General features: G+C 41.8%; 1 protein-coding gene across 1 annotated transcript in view; it reads left to right on the forward strand.

Moving 5' to 3' along the window:
• The window catches only part of pitpnb (phosphatidylinositol transfer protein, beta), a 35,868-nt gene extending 17,115 nt beyond the window's left edge, over positions 1-18,753 (forward strand). Inside the window, exons 4-12 of the mRNA XM_033646957.2 lie at positions 676-767; positions 988-995; positions 2,565-2,639; positions 4,546-4,629; positions 12,014-12,091; positions 12,193-12,297; positions 12,662-12,784; positions 13,586-13,672; positions 16,050-18,753. Of these exons, the coding sequence (XP_033502848.1) occupies positions 676-767; positions 988-995; positions 2,565-2,639; positions 4,546-4,629; positions 12,014-12,091; positions 12,193-12,297; positions 12,662-12,784; positions 13,586-13,633 (613 nt within the window). The 3' untranslated portion in view covers positions 13,634-13,672; positions 16,050-18,753. The remainder of the gene's footprint in view (positions 1-675; positions 768-987; positions 996-2,564; positions 2,640-4,545; positions 4,630-12,013; positions 12,092-12,192; positions 12,298-12,661; positions 12,785-13,585; positions 13,673-16,049) is intronic.
• The last annotated feature ends 4,217 nt before the right edge of the window (positions 18,754-22,970 follow it).

A 22,970-nucleotide genomic window follows, 5' to 3' on the forward strand; every position in this document is an offset into this window, starting at 1 on the left:
ACTATCTTGTCAGAATAAATCCAAACCTGTATGACTGGAGCATGTGTGACTTTACTTTGAAAGGACAGACACAGGAAGTGTCCTCGTCACGTTAATTTCCAGGGCTGGTACCTGCGGTTATTCCACAGGCTAGTTAATAACATGTCGGGCAGGAAATCCAAAGCGTGGGATCATTTTGAGAAGGTGAAGGACGAACCCAAGGTGATATGTAAACTCATCTTCATTGGTCGACTACAAACATGACGTATTATCTGAAACATTGAAGTAGCTACATGCCCATTAGCCCACAGCGTCATTAACAGGCGGCTCGCTCAGTGTGTGACGTGCACTTGGAGATAAAATATAGGCCTATATTAATGAAGGTTCATTAGTACGGTTTGTATTTCTCTGTAATGTAGCACAGTGTTAACAATGTTACTGATACTATTCTTTCTCACACCTTCAACTCAAACCACCAAAATATATCATTTAATCATTACATTCATATCAGAAACATGCAGGAGACTAGTCCACTGATGGACCCTGATGAGGACTGTTGGTCCACTAGGAAAATCTAGTTTTGATTTAGCTCTGAAGATGTAATTTTTATCTTTAACCAGTTAAGAAAAAATGGCCGTTTTATTTATAAAGGACCGTATGTTTGATCTTCTGACTTCTTCTTTTCTCCCACTGCAGTAAAGTCCCAGGTTATGTGAAGATGATTGCACCAGAGGGAGCATTAGTTTTTCACGAAAAGGCTTGGAACGCCTACCCGTACTGTCGCACAAGTAAGTTCGTGCTGAAGAGTTCACTACAAATCTTGCATGATATGATGAAATGAAAAGGTCGTAGCTGCATGTGATCTTGGCTTCATTTAAATAGATATTTTATCAATGTAACACATGTATGCACTTTTCTAAATGTTGTTTTTTGTTTGTCAAAGATGATAAATGTCATCCTGACTTTTATGCTAATGCTTTTTCTCTCTTCTTCCCCCTTTTCCTGCAGTTGTGACGGTGAGTTGTCAAATTTCTTACGTGTTTTCTAAGACCTGGTCACACCACTCAGTGAAATAACAAAATGTATCTGTATGTCTTTGAGTGTTTGGAGCTTGATGATGTAGTAACTACTCGCAAGGATAGCTGGCGAGCTGATGACAAACACGACATCCAGCCAGCTCTTTTCTCTTTGCTGGACGGTGTACAGCCTTTGGCATTTTGCTTTCTCAGGATTGAACATCATTTCATTCAATAAAGAGTTATTAAAAAGAGGGACAAAAATCCCTCCATAACTCAATTAGGACATTTAACTGGCCTACTGTCCTTGTCCCAGTACACAAGCACGGGAGGGGAATCCATTTATTGAGCCAAGTATGTGCGACTCCTCTACGATAGGTGGAGATATGCCCCCTTTCAGCTTGTTAGTATTGGACCTTTTTCCTGTTGACCTATTATGTCACAGACCAAACAATGGACAAACAAGTTAGCTACGGTTAGCTAGCAGCTAACTGGTACCATGGTGGACAACTTTACAGCTCTGTACATTTGGTCCGTCCAAAAAGTCACGGCTCTGGATGTAGATTTCTCCATGTTGTTACCAGCTTCTTCTTCTCTTACACATTTAATGCTATTGGACTTCCAGGTCAAAGCCCGGGGCGGAAACTGTGGAGCATGCTCAGAGTGCCTCGGCCAGTCACATGATCTGGGTGTGTTAGAGAAATTCGGTTTAGTATGATATTTTCGGGTGCTGTTCTTCTTTTTGAGTTAGCTGCTAACTGCTATAAGTTGCTTTTTAAATCTCCCGGCAATGGGTTGCGCACATAACATGTCATCAAAGCGTCGCACTCGTCTTCCTCCTGTGGCCCATGCTTTTTACACAGCTGGGACTCAGCTCTGTTATGACCACTGCTGCCGGCTTAAAGGCAAAACAACTCTATCCCTTCATTCCATGATTGTACGTTCTATACAGAACAGTGAGGCGGAATAACGGCGCAACATTCCCATCTTGAACAGGCTGTGTAAAAGGGGCTTCTGTTTCCTCAAAGGTCGGGTCTGTCAACACAGCTTGCTTTTTGTCAAGGGTGCATATTTACATTTCAAAGTTCAATTCATTTAAATTTGATGCCTGTGAGTGGAAATTACTGATCATAGAAACAAATTGAATTGCACTTAAATTTTGCTGTGTTAGATACTGGTGAGACTGGGCCTTTACTTTTAATTACTCACAATAATACACAGATACAACTGTGTGAGATCACTCTGTGTCTTTTGACAGTATTTTTTCACAGCCTAGTATTGTTAAACGTTACCTGCAAGCCGACTGCTGCCGCGAGGATCTTAAAATAGATGAGAGCTGAGCGGTGCAGCAGCACTTCTGTTGTTTCAGTAGAAACGTCTGATTGGTTAATTGGATTTAGCTGCAGGGTTTACGTACACATCTCTTCCATTCATGGTGTTCTCTGTGCCGTTTGTGTCGGCTGAGATCAGCTGCACTTTATCAGCTCGGCAGTGTTTTCACCTTTGTAAGACTTTAAAAACTAAAGGCCAAATGTTAATTGTTATTGTGTGTTTTCTCCTGCCTTTCAGAATGAGTACATGAAGGACGACTTTATGATAAAGATCGAGACGTGGCACAAACCTGACATGGGAACAATAGAAAATGTAAGTGAGCAGAGGACACAGTGTGGAGGCGTGTTGGTGTCAAAGAGGAACAAAAAAAGAACGGTCAAAATTGAAGTAGCAGAGGCCGAGATATCCTCACACTTAGACTCCAGTATTAACACTGCATCCTACATTTCCCATGATGCAGTGTGAGAGTGCTTTTCATCAGACCCTCCCTGTTTGATACAAACTACATGTCCCCAGTTTATAATGCAGGTTTAATGCCATCAATTTGAAGTCTCCAAGACCAAGCAGAGATATCTATTATTATGGAAGCCCAAAGGCGACTTTATTAAAACGATCATGTTAACTTGAAAATAAAAACATAATTCCAAAATAGCATTTTAATTTTCAAATAGCTATATGTTTGAGTAGAAGAAAAAAAAAAAAAAAGAATTTTTTATTTGAGTTTAAATCATTGCACAAATAAAAGATAAAAGTATATTTTAATGTTGCATTTTAATTCTCAAATTTAAATTAACATTTGAATAGTTTCCACCGTACAGGAATTTAAGTCTTTGAAAATGAAACGTCAAATCATCATTTTCAAATTGTTAACAAGTTGCATTTTCAATTTAATTTTCAAATATGTGTTTATTTGAGTAAAAAAAATAAAATGAAGATGAAAAGTAATCCAATTTGCAGTTTTATTTTCCCATTGAAAAAGTTAAATCAAAATTGCATTTTAATTTTGTTTGTGAGTTAAAAATCTTTGCACACACGTTAGATAGATTTTATGTTGTATTTTAATTTTCAAATTTAAATTAACATTTAAGTATTGTCCACTGTACAACAATTTAAGACTTTGAAAATGAAATGTCACATGTTGTTTAAGTTGTTAACAAATTCCACTTTTTTTACCTAAATATTGCTTGCATAAATGGAAAACAAGGTTACATTATTTTTATTTCATTTTACTTTTAAAATTTTTTTTCACTTTCCTTTTTATTTTCAAAATGCAGTTTTAACATATCCTTTGTCAATGCGGATCAGTTAACACATTGAGAGAGGGGAGAGATAAAGAAAAATGACAAAAATAAATAAGTAGATAAATAAAAACAAATACATAAATAAAAATAAATAAAAAAAACTATGCCCACAAAAAAGTAAGGTTCTAATTCTGTCCATTTCCAAGGGATGGCTGTGAAAATGGGGCTACAACAAAACCATAGAGACTAAAATAAAATAATAGATAGATAAATAGAGTAAATAAAATGCTTGCAGCAGTTTGGCTTCACACATTGCATGTTACACTGCAATATCTGGACATAGAAGAGAACACAGTGGAGAAAAAAGAAAGCTTAATAAATTAAAAGTTAAGGATGTTCCTTTAAGTAATTATCTTAACAAATCAAATTTTAAATAACTTTAAAATTTTGTGCACCGGACAGTGGGGTACAACTTTGACAGTTAAATGTCAAACAATGTCATTATTTTCATTTTAATAAATCAAAGAACGCCTGTATGTGAAAAAGGAAATGCAAATTGGATTATTGCATTTTTGTTTTATAAACATTCACATGTGGAAATTAAAATGCTGTTGTGGAATTAAATGTTAATTTTCAGGTTTACATTATCATTTTAATATAATCTCCTACAGGCCTCCATATATTGTTCTCACAGACTTAATAAAAAAGCCCCAGTGTGAAACAGGTGGAGTACCCCTTTAATTAGAAACCAAAAAACATCTTAATATGTTGATGCATGTTCAAGAGACAAAGATCCAAGATCCAGTTCATCTGTGAGGTTTTTAATTTGAATCTCATTTGATTTACACTCAGGACAGATTTGAATAAATTGTCTCTGTGTTACCTGTCTGCTGAGCTGAGGTTTACCTGCTCCTGTTTGTGTGTGTGTGTGTGTGTGTGTGTGTGTGTGTGTGTGTGTGTGTGTGTGTGTCTGTCAGGTCCACGACCTGGACGAGCAGACATGGAGGACTGTGGAGGTGTCTCCCATAGATATTTCAAACAAAGAAGAAGTGGCCCCTGGGGTGAGTTGCTCCTTTCTGAACATGAATGACCAGACACCACAGCCTGATGAAAACATATTTACTGCAGGATGTCTCCACCCTGAGGAGGAGCGTGGTCAGACAGGTTGACTTCAAGTGTCAAAGAATCCATGCAGCCATTTTATTGATTCTTTGCCATCGTCCATAAAGCCTCACTGAAGTCTATGAAATATTTTACTCACAGTAAAATTCTTAAAGTTGGCCTGGAAGTTTATGTGAAGATGAGGACTGGTGGTTGTTTGTTCGCTCACTTTTTACATAAGATTACAAAGTTAACAAACATTGGTCAGCATCTCTTCTCTGATGGTTTCCTACGTATATTTGCCTTCATACATCTTCATACAGCTTTTTATTAGTCACACGATCACAAACTGTGTGAATCATGGAGCTGTAAAACATTCATGTAATCAACACCAGCTCTGAGCAAATGTTTACGATGGGTCGTGTTCCTGTGTTTAACAATGGTCAGAAGAAAAATAGTTTTTAATTATGCACATCAGAGAATAATTCACTAGTTTTGTGAAATAATTTTCATTCTGAGTGGCATTAAAAAGCCTTGAATCTCACGTGCCTAAAGCTGGAGGAACTCTGTGCTGCGTTGGGTCCGTCCTTCTGAAGGACATGAGCCTGGAAAGTCCTTGAAAAGTCTGTAGATTTGATGTCAGGAACCTTGATTGAGGGTCTGGCATCATGCTTGCACATTTACTGATCCACACTCCATTTCAGTTGGTGGCATTGACTGCAAACTGCCATACGAATCAAATAGAAGCAGAAGAAGTGTGCACAGTGGGGCGTCCATTTACTCACATGGAAGAGCAGGCAGCCTGTGTACAAAGGCTTTGTCCTTGCTGCAGTAGCTGCGGGTTCGAGTCCAACCTACGACCCTGTGCTGCATGTCATCTCCCCTCTCTGTCTCTGTCCCCTCTTCGCACTAAAATAACTATCTTGTTAATTATAGTTTTTAAAAAGTATCTTTAAAAAAAAGAAGAAGAAGAAGCATGCACAGTAGGAAAGAAAATGCCGTCCTCACGACAGCAAGAAGAGCTCCTGTGTTTGCTATTGTTGCTGAACAACAAAAAAATGTTCGACTCTCTCACAAGAGTGTGAGCAGGAACAGCCGATGTGGACTAAAATTCATATCTCTGTATTTTCAGGCTGACTGGCGATACTCAATACATATATATTTCGGTATTTTCTGCGAAATGAGCTTCATGTTCAGTTACAAGTCAAAGCTACATTTGAGACGTCATACACAGTTTTATAAAGACAGACTGGGATCAAAATAAAATGCAAAGACAGGGATTTTTTCCCCAAATATCAGGGCTGTACGTTAACTTTGTGCACACAGCTCTGGAGCTACAGAGGAGACGACTATAAAAGGATCAGGTAGGCTTGAAACATTAAAAATCTTTGTGGGCGAAGTAAAAAAGTTGTTTTCCGTCTGTCGACCTTTCAAATGAATCTAGAGCTGGAAAATGATTTAAATATTTGATTCTTATTTCTGCACAGAGCATCAACAGAGAGGCCGAGGGAGGGACGGAGACAGAGACACTTTGTCCTCGTTATACTTGTCTTGTGTATGAAACGTCTGTGTTGCTGCGTTTTTTAAACACATCTGTCACCTGCATCCAGGCGCTGTCTCACTTAGCCATGTTTCCGTCAGCCTGTTTAGATGCGCATCTAGAAGTATCGCATCAGAAAGTTATGATGGAAACGCCAAAATTCGAATTAAAATCCCCTGATTCACACAAACTAAAATACGCTTGCTTTAGCCGGGTTTTGGTTGATTCGCAAAACGGGGGATGGAAACAGTTATGTTTGAATTAAGTCTGACGTAGCGCACCTCTCTCCATGGTGATATCCACACTCCGGGTCAGGAAGGCCGTAATGCATTTACAAGCTGGTTGCCAACCGCCAGAAAACGTAGAAGAAGAATGCGAGACTTGTTTTGTTTCCGGTTCTGCAGCAAACTCACGCGTGTTCGTAGTTTTTACCAAAGTCCATACATTTAATGGAAACACACAGGATTCATATTTCTTTTAATGCACATTTCCCAATGATTCAAATCACTTTTGGATGGAAACACAGCTAGTGTCACACAGTAGACTACAACTACCAAGAAGAACGGCGACGCGCTATGATCATAGCTCATGTAACATACAGACCGATGTCTCACTGTAGACTAATGACCAGACAGATTAAACAGAGCAGCAGCTCTGTGTCTCTCTGAGTGTTGGTGGAGAACTTTGTGCAGAGAGAGAGAGGAGAGATGCACACTAGTATGGCCTTTATAGTAGATTAAAAAAAAATACGTACAGCAACCGCACATCTTCTCTTAAATTGTCGTTAATGCATAGGATCATCTGGCTGCTCAGTACAGCACGTAGATGTTTGTAGCGCATCACCCCACTCACTGTCCCCCCTGAGTTTCCTGTTGCCTTCACGTTCTGCTCTCAGTAAAAACCAAATCCATAATTAAACATGTTCCACATCCACTTACTGAGACAGCTGTCTCTCCGTCAGCTGAAATCAGACCATTAAGACGTGCATGAATACCCACTGACACTTCATCAGTGAATGTCTCTCATGTGTTGCAGAAGCTTTGCAGAAAGTGTCCCTTCAGCTTTCTCGCTGTGAATCTCAACATGTGCCTGTATCCCAGTCAAACGCTGGTTACTGGTGTCACAGTGTCCCAGCAGCTGGTTCATTATTCACTGTCTATGGGGCAGCTCCAGGGCGTGCATTATCCATTCATTTATCTTTGTATATGACGTCATCATCTGTGCCCATTCAGCTTAGAAGACACTTTTTCTAACATGGAGTTGTACGGCGGAAACAGCATGAGAATCCAGTTGGACTGTGTTTATCAGTTCAGTTTCAGTTCATCAGCCACATGTGATTTGATGTGGGATTGATTGGGATGGGAAACAGATGAAGTCTTCTACTGGGTTAAAAAGTATTTCACTACTGGAAAGACAGTCTTTTTGTAAAACTGGACTGTCTATGCCGCAGAAAGACACTAATACTTTTAAAATCTGAGAAAAGGGACTGTTGCATTCTCTCTGGTTTAAGAGATAGAAAGCCTACAACCACCAGGTTGAACTGCACTGCACCAGTTAACACTCCTGCTGTAGGTGACATAAGGCAAACTTGTCCATTTGACACAATGGCAGCTGGCTGGCAACAATTGATGTTGTATTACAGTTAAACCAGGTACCAAAACCCGGTATTAAACGGGCCCTGGGGCCAAATTATTGATAAGCTCTGAGGTTAACGGTTCTGCAATCCGTATTGGAGAAATTCAGATATATTTTTTGTTTATTTTGGTTACATAAATGTTATCTTGTGTAGTTTTTATCTCACCAACTCCATTTCTCTCTCCTTCCTTTTTTTTTTTTAATCTTTTTTTGTTTTTCCTTATCTGCTGAGGGTCCAAGGACCAAGTATGTCGTATGCTGAAAAGCCTCTGAGGCAAATTGTGATTTGTAATATTGGGCTTTATAGATAAAATTGAATTCCAAATAATGCTGTTGCAGAATGTTAATTTGTACCCCTTTTTAGACAGGAGTTGTGCAAATTAGCAGGAAAGCCCAATCAGTGTTTTTTCAGCATTGGCAGTATAAAAACAAAATCGGGGAGTGCAGCAAAATGCCGCCTACCTACTTTTGTTTATACAGAATGCACCTTTTTCGGGGCAATGGGGGGCGTGAGCAAGTAACAAAACGTGTAGCTCAGCGTGTGACGTAAACAGTGACGTGGGAGGGAAGCTGCGGCTGGTCAGTCCTTCGGCGATTCTCTCATAAGTCGTCCCGTCCTTCACCGTCCCCGTCATCTGACAGTTAATGGCCTCTTCGTTTGCGAGGACAAGGAGGGCGCGCAATTCCTTGTCTCCCCAGTTGCTCATCTTTACAGTGTCTGTCAGGTTTGTGTTTCCCTCTTGCTACTAGCTGCTCGCTAATTCCTGCTATCAGCTGTTTCCTGTTTATCCACCACCAGTGGCTCGCACGTGCAGCGTCATCAACAGTTCCTCCCGTGGCGGAAGGGCGCCTTGGTCTGTTTAAAATAAAAGGGTTCCACTAATATGTCTACCCTACGAGGAGGAAAATTGGGCACCTTGGATCAACTTGCCAATCCGGCTCTGTGTGTCTAAACACTCGCAGCTTGCCGGCAAAATGGCCCAACATTCGCGGGAAATCTGGCAGTGTAAAAGGGGCTTATATTTTGTAGTTACATACACAGAAAATGAAGCAATGTTAGTTCTGCTCTTAATTAAAAAAACCCAAAGGAACTGACAAGAGTATCGTTCCTGTATTGAGTGAAAGGGCTGCAGACGGCAGCAGCAAAACAGGCTGCAGTGTAACGACTCAGGGCATGTTCCCATCGCCAAGTTTCATCCATTAACAGTGTTTGTTTTTGCCACTGACAGGTTCAGACTGTTATAAGTTTTTGACAACACAGAGTTACCACTAGACCTTTTTTTAAAGAGAGACAGTCCTGAAATCACCGTCACCAAACCCACCAGACTCCATTTAAAAAAATAGTGATTTTATCATCATTCAACACACTTCATTCAAAGTCAATAGAAACCAAGTAAAACTCCCAGAAACCATCTTAGTTCATCTCTCAGCTGTTCCAACAATCACCAGCTCTGGTTTGGTTTAAATTAACCCTTGATTCACCAGTTAGATGTGACAACATGCTGCCTCTGTACACACTAACATGACTGTTGATTTGGTGGGTTTGGTGACGGTGATTTCAGGGCTGTTTCTGGTTAAACAAAAAGGATCTGACTCTTTAACACAAAGCTCTATCCTTGTTGGGATCCTTTCATAATGTTGTCAGACACTTAGAATAACAATGTGAGCCTGTCAGTGACAAAAACAAACACTTTTAGTGGTCGTAAAATAATGATGCACAAATGCCCCAAGAGGTTACATTGCAGCCTGTTTTGCGGCTGCTTGCTGCAGTGGTCTCACTCAATACTGCACCAATTTAAAAAATGATTGTCCCCATTAATCACTTCAGCGCAAGAGCAGGGTAACATAGGGTCCAGGTTGAAAAACACCAAAGTTACCCGTTAAACCCTCTTACCAGTCCAGTCGTGGGCGCCTGTCAGTCACTTAATACCTAAACCATCATGTCGCCCGTGGTTTAAAATCTTAAAGGAGGCATTAAGCCATTTTCATCCAGGTGGGTCACAGCGTTTCTTACACCAGCTCCTGTTCAATAATGACTTAAGTGGATCAGCGTTGAGGCCCAGGCTTAATCTGAATGTCCATCTGCTCCAGGTATTCAGCGCTCTTCCCCAGCACACCCAATGGATTAAAACAGCACAGTGAGCCTTGAGCTCGGCGGTGGGATTTGGGGGTTGTAGTAAAAATACTATCTTGTGGTTGCTGATTCAGTGTTCCTGGACGGGAGTCTGAACACGGCCTGGAAGGGTGCAGTCTGACTAAACAGTCACATGGAATTAATTCCCACAAGCCAAGAAAAACAGCTCCTGTTTTCAGCTTTGTGACAGTGTTGTTTTGTCTTAGTTCTTTCAGATGATCAAACAACATTTAAAATGGTTTATTCATCCTGATCAGTAGGAGGATATCTGAACGCTTAGAGTCCCTCTCTGTTTTTCGTCTTGCTCGTTGACCTTGATGTTTGAGCTTCACTGTGCAGAATGATTCATGTGCAGTTTTTTTACATTCATCTGCTGAAGACAGAAAGTTCCTCTGTGCTCACCTTGACTCTGAGTCTAAGACATGGATGTATGAACGTGATTTTGTGGCCAGCCAGTCGTGCTCTAGTATGTGCTTACATAAGTGTGAGGCTTCCAAGTCACACACGAGAATATATTTTTCAATAGTTGCAAGTTCAAGGTCATATACTAAGGATTTCTAAATGAGGGAGAGTAATAGTAGATGAAATGTAAGCGTGCCGGCGATACCCACGGCCTGAGGCATTATGTTTTGGGTTTGTTAGTCTCATTCTTGTGAACAAGATATCTCAAGAACACCTCGAGGGAATTTCTTCAGATTTAGCACAAACGTCGTCTTGGACTCAGTCAGTACGTTAACATGCACAAGGATAGCTGGCGAGCTGACGACAAACACAACATCCAGCCAGCTCTTTTCTCTGTGCTGGAGCGTGTACAGCCCCTGGCATTTTGTTTTCTCAGGAATGAACATCATTTCATTCAATAAAGAGTTCTTAAAAAGGGGGACAAAAATCCCTCCATGCCTCCATGGATTGCTGTTGGGACAACAATCAGAACAGTTTATTGAAGGGACATATTTGTACTGTGCAGTCCTGTCTGCTAACCATTAGCTTTTTATGGAGCAGAAAAGGTTAAATTAATATAGATGTTGAAACACAGCTAATAAGCTACGAAAGCTTCTATATTGTGGCTCTTTCTCTTCAGCCCTTTTTACACAGAGATCCTGCAATACTGCCACATTCACAACCTTTAATTATGCCGACTTTATTTCTTTACTCAGAACCAAATAACGCCAGTATAATGCCGCCCAGGTGTGTGATTTTAAGACAGCAAACCAGCATTCTTGAAGCAGAAGAGGTGTGACGAGTGTAACATCGACATCTTCTGTGACATATAACATATGCGTCAACAGGCTCCTGGACTGCATTCAGTGCGTTTATATGCACAGTGAAGTGGAGCTACAGCTCCAGCTGGACGAGGACATTTAACTGGCCTACTGTCCTTGTCCCAGTATACAAGCATGGGAGGGGAATCCATTTATTGAGCCAAGTATGTGCGACCCCTCTACGATAGGTGGAGATATGCCCCCTTTCAACTTGTTAGTATTGGACCTTTTTCCTGTTGACCTATTATGTCACAGACCAAACAATGGACAAACAAGTTAGCTACGGTTAGCTAGCAGCTAACTGGTACCATGGTGGACAACTTTACAGCTCTGTACATTTGGTCCGTCCAAAAAGTCACGGCTCTGGATGTAGATTTCTCCATGTTGTTACCGGCTTCTTCTTCTCTTACACATTTAATGCTATTGGACTTCTGGGTCAAAGCCCGGGGCGGAAACTGTGGAGCATGCTCAGAGCGCCTCGGCCAGATTGGGTCTGATTGACTGTATACATGCAGGAGGAGTTCAACTCCACTCACATTATCTGCGTTCGAGAAATTTTATGTAGTATGATTTCAGTCGGACTAACATGTTTACATGGATTTTAAAAGTCCGGTTTTAATCTTAGATTTTTCTCTGAGGTCATGTAAACGTTTTGACTGTGACCCCTCAGCACAGACTCATCGACAGTAGCAGCTGTGTTGGACAGGTGACTCAGGTTCAGTCTGTTTTCTTTCAGGATCTTAACGTTGTGTCGTCCTTTTGTTCTCTGCCAGGACTATAAACCAGAAGAAGATCCTGCTCTTTTCCACTCTGTCAAGACGGGCAGAGGACCCCTCGGCCCTGAATGGAAGGTACCAGACGCAGCAACAGAAAGCAGAGATGATGTTGTCCTGTCCCATGTTGTCTGTCCTCTGTCACTCCAGTGATTAATGTGTGTTTTGTGCCTTCACAGAACGAGCTGAAGACAGACTGTCCTTACATGTGTGCGTACAAACTGGTCACTGTCAAGTTCAGATGGTGGGGACTGCAGACCAAAGTGGAAAACTTCATCCACAGGGTAAAGCAGCACATCTATTCATCTACAAGGTCTTTGCCATTGGAGGTCATGTGCCAGTGAGGTGTTGTTTCTGCTTTGGACAGCAGAGGGAGACGTGGCCTTTTTCAGTGTTTCTTAAAACTGGAGGGAGAGAAAATTAAACTGAGCAGTTGTAGTTCAGTTTGGGATGAGATGAGAGGGACAGTGGCAAAGGAAACATTTAGCAGGTGCAAATATTTAACCAGAAAAACATTCAAAGTCTACAACATGGACTGAAGGCAGGAAACAAGAGTCTCCCACCTGAGTTATTAGTCTGTAGCCCACCTATTGGTTGCACACAGCAGCAGTAAGTTTAATTTATTTATACCTTTTTATCTCTCCACAGCAAGAAAAGCGTATTTTCACCAACTTCCACCGCCAGCTGTTCTGCTGGATCGACAGATGGGTGGGTTTGACCATGGAGGACATCAGGCGGATGGAAGAGGAGACCCAAAAAGAGCTTGAGGAGGTAAATAACTGACCAGCTATCATATCAGACTCATACTGGACGGTCATGTCTTCTTCCTGGTTTGGGTGGATGTAAGGAATGCTGTAAAGATACTTAACTTTGAACACAGAATTCAGTAGAGTTGTTTTAATCTGTTTCATGTTTACAGATACTTTGAGGCCCAGTCCACATGTAAGCGAGCATTTCTGAAAAAAAGGTTTCCGTCTCCGTCTAAATGAAAACGCAAAAAGCGCTGTCAAGAGCACGGCAAACCAACAGGCAGCGATATCACTGAAGCCACGCATAGAAAATGATGTTGGGCAATCAGAAGCCTGATGGAAAAGCTGCTGTTAAAGCTATTGTTAATGATATAACGTCTCAAAAAAGATTGCTGCTGAATTCATTTTCTAGATCAAAGTGCTGCCAAACCGCGCTGGTTTTGTGAGAGGACTGCTGTCTGGCGGCTCTGTAGCACCCACTAGTGGTGGGAGGCTGCATGACAGTTAAATCGCCTTGTACATGAATAAAACACTAATTAGTTTAACTGACTAATATTTCTGGTGCCGACTAGCGAGGGGGCAGACGTTTAATCATGTGCATCCCTAGTTTTCAGTGACCTAAAATGCAGTTTGCGTGTGGGTGAAAAGCCAACAAGCGTAGAAACCGCTACGTGTGGACCTAAAAATAGAGAAGTGTTTTTTCTCTTGTGAATGATAAATGATGGTACAAGTGATGATTGTTCTGTTTGGACCGGACTGCTGGAGACGACTCTACACACCTGATCTACCTGATTTAACCCTTTACTCCTGAATTTCACATCAGATGCGTCAGAAGGGAGATGTGCGAGGCACCTCTGCAACAGACGAGTAGAGGCCCGTCGCTGTAGGTCAAACACTAGAGGCAGGCTGAGTAAGTCTCATCACAGGAGGGGTGATGGTGGCGCTGCATGGATCATTCTCCACCCTTTTCTTAATTCTGCTCTCAGGCTGCTGTCTTAACTCACTCCTCCTTTTTTTGTTATCTGTCCAGTTTGTTTTTTCAGCCCCGTGTCTTCTTTCTGTTTCTAATCTTCTGTTTTCATTCAAATCATCTTCATCCACTCACGTTTGTCATCTTCACTCTCATGGTAACGTTCTCTTGCAGCTCGATCGCTCGTCTCCAACGCTTCACTCTGTGCTCTGTTTGTTTTCCTCCTGATGTTTTGTGATCGTGGGAGTAAAGAGAACCTCACTGAGATGTTTGTGGAGTTAGCTGATTCTTCTGCATGTGCATGGCTTATTGCTAACTGATGTAAATGTGAAGGGATAGATCAAATGTTTTGACGTGGGGTTTCATGAGGTACTTGCTGCAGTAGGTGGCGGTCAGGGCGCCCCCAGTTTGGAGAAGCAGGCAGGAGTACCACCACGGAAGCTCAGCAATGTACTGATGTGGGCGTGGGCAGCAGGAAGTTTATTTTAGGCACCTACAAAAATTAAAATCAGTTTAGGTGTACGCTACATTTAGAATATTTTCACTGCTTTATCTTAACGTCAGACAGCCAGACCTTTTAAATGTGCTTTCACCCAACCTGTTTGTCTGTTTAGTACAGCTCATTTTTGCTGGTGGTAAAGCTGTCAGTTGAACCCTCGTGCAGACCAAACTACTGAACCAAGACCACCTGAAAACAGACTGAGGTGCGGTTCGCTTGAGATGTGAAAGCAAATGAACCAGCCACAGGATTTAATTATAGCAGACGTATTTGAAGTGTTATTTCAAAAACTAAACCACCTATAAATCCGTCTGCTGATCGTGACAGTGATCTTATGACTCATCAGTATAAGGCCATCTATATAACCTATTTACGCTAATCATTTGGTAACCAAACACGTGTGCACATCAGCGCGAGTGTTCTCCCTGATCAATGAGTCAGACATGTTGGAACTGCTGTGCTTTGATATGACTGTATTTCGTCAGTTCATTGAGTCCATTAAAAAGTGTGACAGCGATCTCACAGTAATAAGCCCCGAATCATTACCGTACACTCCCTTTTCCTGCCGTCACTACCGTTGGTCTTTATTGTTAACACGTGGTTAGTATGGTTCGTTTGGGCCGGTGTAAAAGCTGTGAGTCGAACCCTGGTGCAGACCAAACAGCTGAACTGTGACCGCTTGTAAAGGCACAGACGTGTCCAGTCACCTCTCTGTTAGCTCTGCTAAATTTGTGCCAAATTTAGGCTCTTATGTCTATTTTGTAAGTCTGCTTTCTGTGGTTGGCTTTGGATGGCGATGGCGTGTGGCTGTGGGTCACTCATCAGGATGAGGAAATCAACTCATCAGTCTGTAAACTCTTCTTCTGCTGACTTCTGATAGCTAGCTAGGTCGAGGTTTCCAAACGTAAATATCTAGCATCCTGCGAGCCATCGTACAGGTGTTGGATAATAAACTGGATGACCTGCGTGCCGCATCACTTTCCAATCAGGAACTTTAATATCTTTTGATTGACTGAAATTTGGCTAAATCCTGGAGAGCTCCATTCAACCAGGAGGCTCTTTTTTATACACTTATGTGACAGAGCAGAGGACTCTGGGAGAGAAGGAGAGGAGGAGAGGAGGCGTGTGCTTTATGGTGTGACAGTGGGAATGTGAGCTGCTGTCCTGTTCCTGCTGTGGATCTAGACTGACCGCACCAGAGTCTGTTTAGAAGTGGACTGAGACCCAACTTTTCAAGTAGTCTCAGTTTGGTTGTGTTGTCTGCAGCAGGGTTTGACTGACAGCTTTCACACCAGCTTAAACGAACCGCACTAACCGTGCAAACTGACCCGAGTTTGTTTTAACCGAACCAAACAGGTTAGGTGTGAAGCACCCCAGTGTGGAGGCAGCGGTGACCAACAGCTCCTGTACTCTGAAGTGAAATAACTGTTTTCGTCAGAGGAGTACGGTGGCTTTAAAGAGAGCGTAGATAGCGGCTTCAGTTCCCCGTCGGACAGGACTGTCTGACTGCAAGATGAAGCAGTGAAAATATTCAGAATACAGCGTGAACGTGAACTGATATTGCGTAAAATACGTTTGCTGCTGCCCTCGTCCACAGCAGTACATTGCTTAGCTTCTGTGGCAGCACTCCTGTCTGCTTCTCCAAACTGGTGGTGTGCCTACCGCCATCTACTGTAGGTAACACACTGACTATGGATAAGTACCTCACACAACCCCACCTCAAAAACTCTGCACTGTCCCTTTAAACACCTCCTGAAGTCTTCACCACCAAACCCACACACCAACCTTCTCTCTCTCTCTCTCTCTCTCCATCTCCAGCTGCGTAATAAAGGTCCGATTCGAGGCACCAGTGCTGCTCATGAGCAATGAGGCAAATCAACCAAACCCTGTCATGATGATGTCATCAGAGACACGTCCACCACGATGAGGAAGTGGCCCTGACGTCGACCTCTTCTCTTCCTGTCTCACATGATTCATTGGGGGGTTTGACAAGATTGGTTCAACAGTACTGTACAGATTCTACCCCAATCACAAGCCTCCTGTTCACAACAGAAAAAACATGGTTTTGCATACATATAAAAAGAAAAAAAAAACTCTTTGCACAGAACGTAAATTGCCTGATATGTAATTGTTAGTTGATTATTACAATGGGCTTTGTTTTTATTCAGGTGTCTAAACCGTGACTCAGAAAGTCAAGCCTTTTAAATTAATTAGAATGTTGTTTTTAAGTAAACAGGTTCCCACAATAATTGGTATCAGACTTTAGCAGGTATTGGACCATTCACCCCCCCCCCCCCCCACCCCTTCCTGTGTATTATAACTGTCTGTCTCTACTTTACTCCTCGTCTCTCCCCTCAGTATCGTCTATATTCTTGTCCTGGTATAAATGTGTCTAGATCTCGTCCCCTCTTTGTCTCGCTGTCCCCTCTGTCTGGCAGTCGGTCGGGAAAACTGATGTTTTAATTTCTTCTTATAGTTTAATTTGGAGGCTGATGCCTGTTTAGGGTTCGAAGCAAATTTCATGCATGATGGATAAACTCTGCTATCGTTCCCCCCCACACACATTTGGACATGCACACAAGCCCTCCTCCTCCTCCTCCTCCTCCTCCTCCTCCTCTGTCACAAGTGCATGTGGACAACAGCAACTCCTCGCTAAAACTGTCATTGCATGTCGCTGCAATGCAGCTGCGCTCAAGCGGACTGTTTGTGTTGATTAGAGAGAGTCTGTACAATACAAGTGTGTGTGTGTGTGTGTGTGTGTGTGTGTGTCAGTGTGTGCATCTGCGTTTGCGTTATCAACTGCCTTCGCTCTTAAAGGACTGTCACTCTGGAGACGGAGAAGCTTAATATCGAGGCTCCGTGCGTGGCGCCCGCGCCCCACCGCCGGCCCGTCAAACTTGCCTCATGCTGTCGCTGCATGTCCTTTCTCCTCGGCTAGGGCTTTAACTGGAGCGCCCCCACAAGCCTCCACTCTTCTTCTTCTGTTTTTTTTTTAGACTAAAACAAATGAGGATGAGAGTCTGTGCGTCGCTGCGTGCATGAATCTTTTTTATATTCTCCTCAAACTACCACTTCCTCTCACCTGACAGAGCAAATGGGTCCAGGCAGATCTGTGATGTTTGTTGTGGTTTTAATTTTTATTTTCACCGTGTATAGTGGTTCTTTTTTTAAAGCTTTTCATCTACCTTAGCTCAAAGTATGAGGTCAGTCTAGTTAAGGATGAATCTCTCCGCGAAAACATTTAGACGGTTGTCGTAGCCTTGATCTGAACAGGTGGCGTCCTCGTCCTGCTCTCTCCTGCATCGCTACTTTATTTCTTTGCGCTGCGTCGAGCAGTTCGTCACAGCGAGAGCTCACATCTTTATTTTGTGCGTACTGCAGATCCCGTCGGGCTGTAGGTGGTGTTTTCTACGATCATGACGTAGCTTAGTGCAGTTACCCATCTGTGGTTGTGTATCGGATGAGGTGTGAGTGTCTCTTAGGTTTCGTCGTGACCTATCTGTGCGTGCTGTGTGTGGACAGGTTGTAAAGAGAGTTATAAGTGTACTTTATAATTATAGAAATGGACAAACTGTACATACAAACACTGACTTGAATGGAATATTCACAGCGACTCGGCGCTGTCAGGTCTATCATTCAGCACTGCTAACTTTAACGTTGTGAGAACAGCTGATGTCAGCTCTGTGGACAGTGTGTGTGTGTGCGCGCGCGTGTGTGTGTGAAGTGGAGCAGACTGTCTACGTGTTGTTTAACCGTACCTCATCCATGCTTATGAATGTACAGCCGGGAGACAGATGTGTCAAACTATGCAGGATGTTTCTGAGCTGCAGGACCTTGTTTCACACCTGTACAGGCATGACATGGAGCCGTTACATCATCGATACACGAGGGGAGATTTACGAAAACAAAATTTGGATCTGCATGCTCAACACTTCCTTTTCTTTCCTTTCTTTCGTCTCTGTGTGTTTGATCAGGACATCAGTGCTTTTGAGAAGCTCTTGAACTGCATCAGACAAGAAGGGAAATCCTTTCTCAGAGGGCGGCTTCCCCTCAGAGTCAAACTGGAGTCAGCTGGACCTCAGACTAAAACTTGAGGAGTGAAAAGCCTGACTGAGTTTGACGATGACGGGAGTCGGCCCGTAGACTAGAGTAGGCTGTGTGATGTACAGTTCTGTAGCATTACCAGTGATGCCAGCCAGGGTATGACTGTGAGGGGAGGGATAGAAGCTTAGGGAACAGATGGAGTCCAAAATACTGTTTTTCTTTTATTGTAATCATGAATAAGCACTTGCAAAATCTACTGTTTTTTTTTTTTTTCTTTAATGTTTTGTTTTTGAAAGACAAAGATTCACAATGTATTCGATTTTCTCTTTTCTGATAAGGCAACATTCAGGGGAATTAGTAGTGAATGTAAAACAATTAGTTCCTTTTTTTTTTTTCTTTTTCACGGCTTCACGCTGTGACAGAAGGTCTAGACAATGGAACATAACAGAATATCTAATAAATTTGAACAAATAAGAGAATCAACGTGCTGTTTCCTGTTTTGTGTGTGTGTGTGTGTGTTTGACGTCTGTCTCTCAGAGAGTGTTTAGTTTTATAATACACTTTATTAGGTACATCTTGCTGGTACCAGGTGGGACCCCCTTTTTAATTCTTGGTGTCACAGATTCAACAAGGTGCTGGAAACATTCCTCAGAGATGTTGGTCCATATTGACATGATGACATCACACGGATGATCCATGATGAGAATCTCCCGTTCCAGCACATCCCAAAGGTGCTCTATTGGACTGAGATCTGGTGACTGTGGAGGCCATTGGAGTACAGTGAACTCATTGTCATGTTTGAGATGATGTGAGCTTTGTGACATGGTGTGTTATCCTGCTGGAAGTAGCCATCAGAAGATGGGTACACTGTGGTCATAAAGGGATGGACACGCTCAGCAACAATACTCAGGTAGGCTGTGGTGTTTAAACCATGCCATGACCTCTGACCTCTGGCATCAACAAGGCATTTTGGCTCACTGGATATTTGCTCTTTTTGGGACCATCCTCTGTAAACCCTAGAGATGGTTGTGCTGAAAATCCCAGTAAATACTCAGACCAGCCCGTCTGGCACCAACAACCATGCCACGTTCAAAGTCACTTCAATCACCTTTCTTCATCATTCTGATGCTCAGCTTGAACTTCAGCAGCTCGTCTTCACCATGTCTACATGACTAAATGTTAATGAGCTGCTGACACGTGATTGGCTGATTAGATAGTTGCGTTAAGGAGCAGTTGAACAGGTGTACTTAATAAAGTGGCCAGTGAGTATGGGTAAGTACAGAGAGGATTAGAGCCATGTGAAAAACTCACATGTGGCCCTTATTGTCTTATGTTGATAGAAATTGCTTCAGTGAGCCACAGTGATTTTGGAGATATGAAAATCCTGACGCTGAAATAAGCAGCAGCATCACTGTCTAGGGAGAAGTTGCACTCGCCTACTTCCACAGGCTCTGTTCATCTTTTGATTGATGATTAAAAAATGCTCTGATTTTCTATTTACCCTGAAATATGACATCCTGGAGGAGAAACACAGTGGTTTAGTAGTTTGTTTGGCAACTCCGACCTGACCAGAGTTAAACTCTTCTTGATGCATGCTCTGTGAGTTTCATGTTCAACATTCACTGATGGAGGACTGTAAAGAGGAAATACAGCGGGTGTGGCTGAACAAAAATTTTAAAATGTTATGATGGAATAAATTGGGCCTGATTCTATGTAAGAATGTACTGTACGGTGGAGTAGAAGAGTTTTTTCAGTGGTGAAAACTAGCTAAGTAGGTTTACTCAAATACTGTATTTAAACACAGTTTTAAGGCACTTAATGATAATAATAAATACCTAATGCAAATGTACTTTTTCTATACTACATGATTACTTTATTTACTTTGCTGATTCAGGTTAGTAAATTAGTGGGAATCACCAGAGGCCCCACGATACCATATTATCATTATACTTAAGTCATGTCACAATTTTGCTGTGATTTTAAATTTTTTACAAAATGCTGAGTATTGTGATATAATATTTGATATATATTGTAAAAAAAAAAAAACATTTAACTGCAGATCCCCTGCCCAAGAATTTGTTTTTTGTCCATGTCTGTTTCATGTAATAAGATCTCATCTCTAAGTTTTCAGTCTGTCATCTCACTTTTTTTTTAAATTTTTATTGCAGCAAAATCTAGTGGACTGAAAAAGCAATTGATTTTATTATTGTAGTAGAGTTTAATTTGCATTTGTAGTGTTAATTATTTATATAATTGGATAAAATCAATGGTGTCTGCTTGCCACAGACAGCAGGAGGCACACACCTGTATTTAAGGTGCAGTCTAACAGAACATGCCGTTTCTATGACTACCACAGTGCTACACCATATAAAAAATAAAAATAAAATAAACCATACTTAATTGATTCAACCCCTGTCATGTCCTTGCCTGCAAACAATGTAACTAAATGTAACTATATTTACATAAACAAAAAAACAAAATTATGTTTTCACTCTCACAAATAAAAATAAAAAAATAGAAAAACCTTTTTACTTTGCATTGAAAACACGTACAATACTGGTTCCCAATAAAAAAAAAGATAATTAAAAAAGTATATTATCCTGAAATGGGAGTTGAGTACTTTTACTTTTGGTACGCTACTTCAGCTGTATGTAAGTAAAAATTTGAATGCAGGACTTTTACTTGTAACAAAGTATTTCTACACTGTAGTATTGCTGTTTTTACTGAAGTATAAGATCTGAGTACTTTTTTTTTCACTCAAATCTTTTTTGTTTAATTGAACATTTGGGGAACATATAAAAGCATAAACATCTTTGAGAGCATGTGTGTTCTTTACAAATACAGAGTATTAAGAATAAGATTAACTTTATTCATCCCCAAGGGGAAATTCAATTATCTGCCAGCTCATCTATTAAATGTCAAAGAATTATAAAGCCTGATGGCTGTTGGTATACAGGATCTTCTGTGTCTCTCTGTCCTGCATCGAAGAGAGAGGAGCCGACCACCACAGTGTTTTTTGGTCCATCAAGGTGTTGTGGAGTGGATGATCTGGGTTGTTCGTGATGGCCTCGAACATCTTCAGTGTGCATCTCTCCACCACCTCCTCCAGTGTGTCCAACCTGACTCCAATCACAGAGCCAGCTCTTTGGACTAGTTTGTCCAGCCGCCTTGCATCTTTGTGTCTGATGCTTCCTCCCCAGCAGACTGCAGCATAAAACAACACACTGGCCACCACTGATAAAACATCTGCAGCATCTTACTACAGATGTTGAGAGATCTGAGCTTCCTCAAGAAAAAGAGGCGGTTCTGCCCCTTTTTGTAGAGAGCGTCTGTGTTTAGGGACCAGTCCAAGTTATTATCCAGGTGTACACCTACACTGAACAAAAATATAAACGCAACACTTTTGTTTTTGCTCCCATTTTTCATGAGCTGAACTCAAAGATCTAAAACATTTTCTATACACACAAAAGACCATTTCCCTCAAATATTGTTCACAAATCTGTCTAAATCTGTGTTAGTGAGCACTTCTCCTTTGCCGAGATAATCCATCCCACCTCACAGGTGTGGCATATCAAGATGCTGATTAGACAGCATGATTATTGCACAGGTGTGCCTTAGGCTGGACACAATAAAAGGCCACTCTGAAATGTTCAGTTTTATCACACAGCACAATGCCACAGATGACGCAAGTTTTGAGGGAGCGTGCAATTGGCATGCTGACTGCAGGAATGTCCACCAGAGCTGTTGCCTGTGAATTGAATGTTCATTTCTCTACCATAAGCCGTCTCCAAAGGCGTTTCAGACAATTTGGCAGTACATCCAACCGGCCTCACAACCGCAGACCACGTGTAACCACACCAGCCCAGGACCTCCACATCCAGCATGTTCACCAGTCATGCTATTTCTTTTATTTATCGTCCTTTCTCCTCCTCAGATGTTTAGTTGTTGTGGCCACTGTGTGTTGTTATATTTGTGTTGAAACACTATCATAAACATGGGTGCAGATCTGATGACAAGTTTGGGGGGGACACAATCAGTTGTGATTTTTTTTTTTAATTGCACGCGTGCAAATCATGCCCACGGAGCGCTTGAGATTGCCAGCATATTTCACGATTTCATAGAGGCTCATCACCATCACCAAGTCATTCAAAAAGCACTACAAAGAGAATCATATGCTTACCTTTACTGTTTATTTCTCTTAAACAGCCAGTAGTACGTGGAACCAGCCATCACCCTCCTTTTCACTGCTTCGCTGTTAGTTAATGCTACTTCTAGTTTCAGGGTCTCAGGCATGTTATGTCCACTCACGTTCTCATCTCTCGTCTCTCACGGATTCCCATTTCTCCTCATCATCTTCCCTTTCTCCCAGTATATAGGACTACTGTATACATTTGTTCAATTTCAATCATTTAAGCTATTTAGAATTGGGGGGGACAGTTTGTGTTTTTCAGAATTTGGGGGGACATGTCACCCCGTCCCCCCCGGGATCTGCACCCATGATCATAACATTTGAAATAAAAGAAAAACAAGCAGAAGAAGAATTGAGAAAAGTCAACACTTATTTTTTTTGCACTTCCAGTGACAGATGTTTTGTAACCCAGCTCAGATGAGAGCAGCTTCTCCTCTTCCTCTGCTCTTCCTCTCTGTTGCAGTGCAGGACACAAAAGTCCTTTAATCGCTCCTCAGTGCCGCTCA

The sequence above is a fragment of the Epinephelus lanceolatus genome, chromosome 19, assembly GCF_041903045.1.
Source record: "Epinephelus lanceolatus isolate andai-2023 chromosome 19, ASM4190304v1, whole genome shotgun sequence".
Classification (NCBI taxonomy): domain Eukaryota; kingdom Metazoa; phylum Chordata; class Actinopteri; order Perciformes; family Serranidae; genus Epinephelus; species Epinephelus lanceolatus.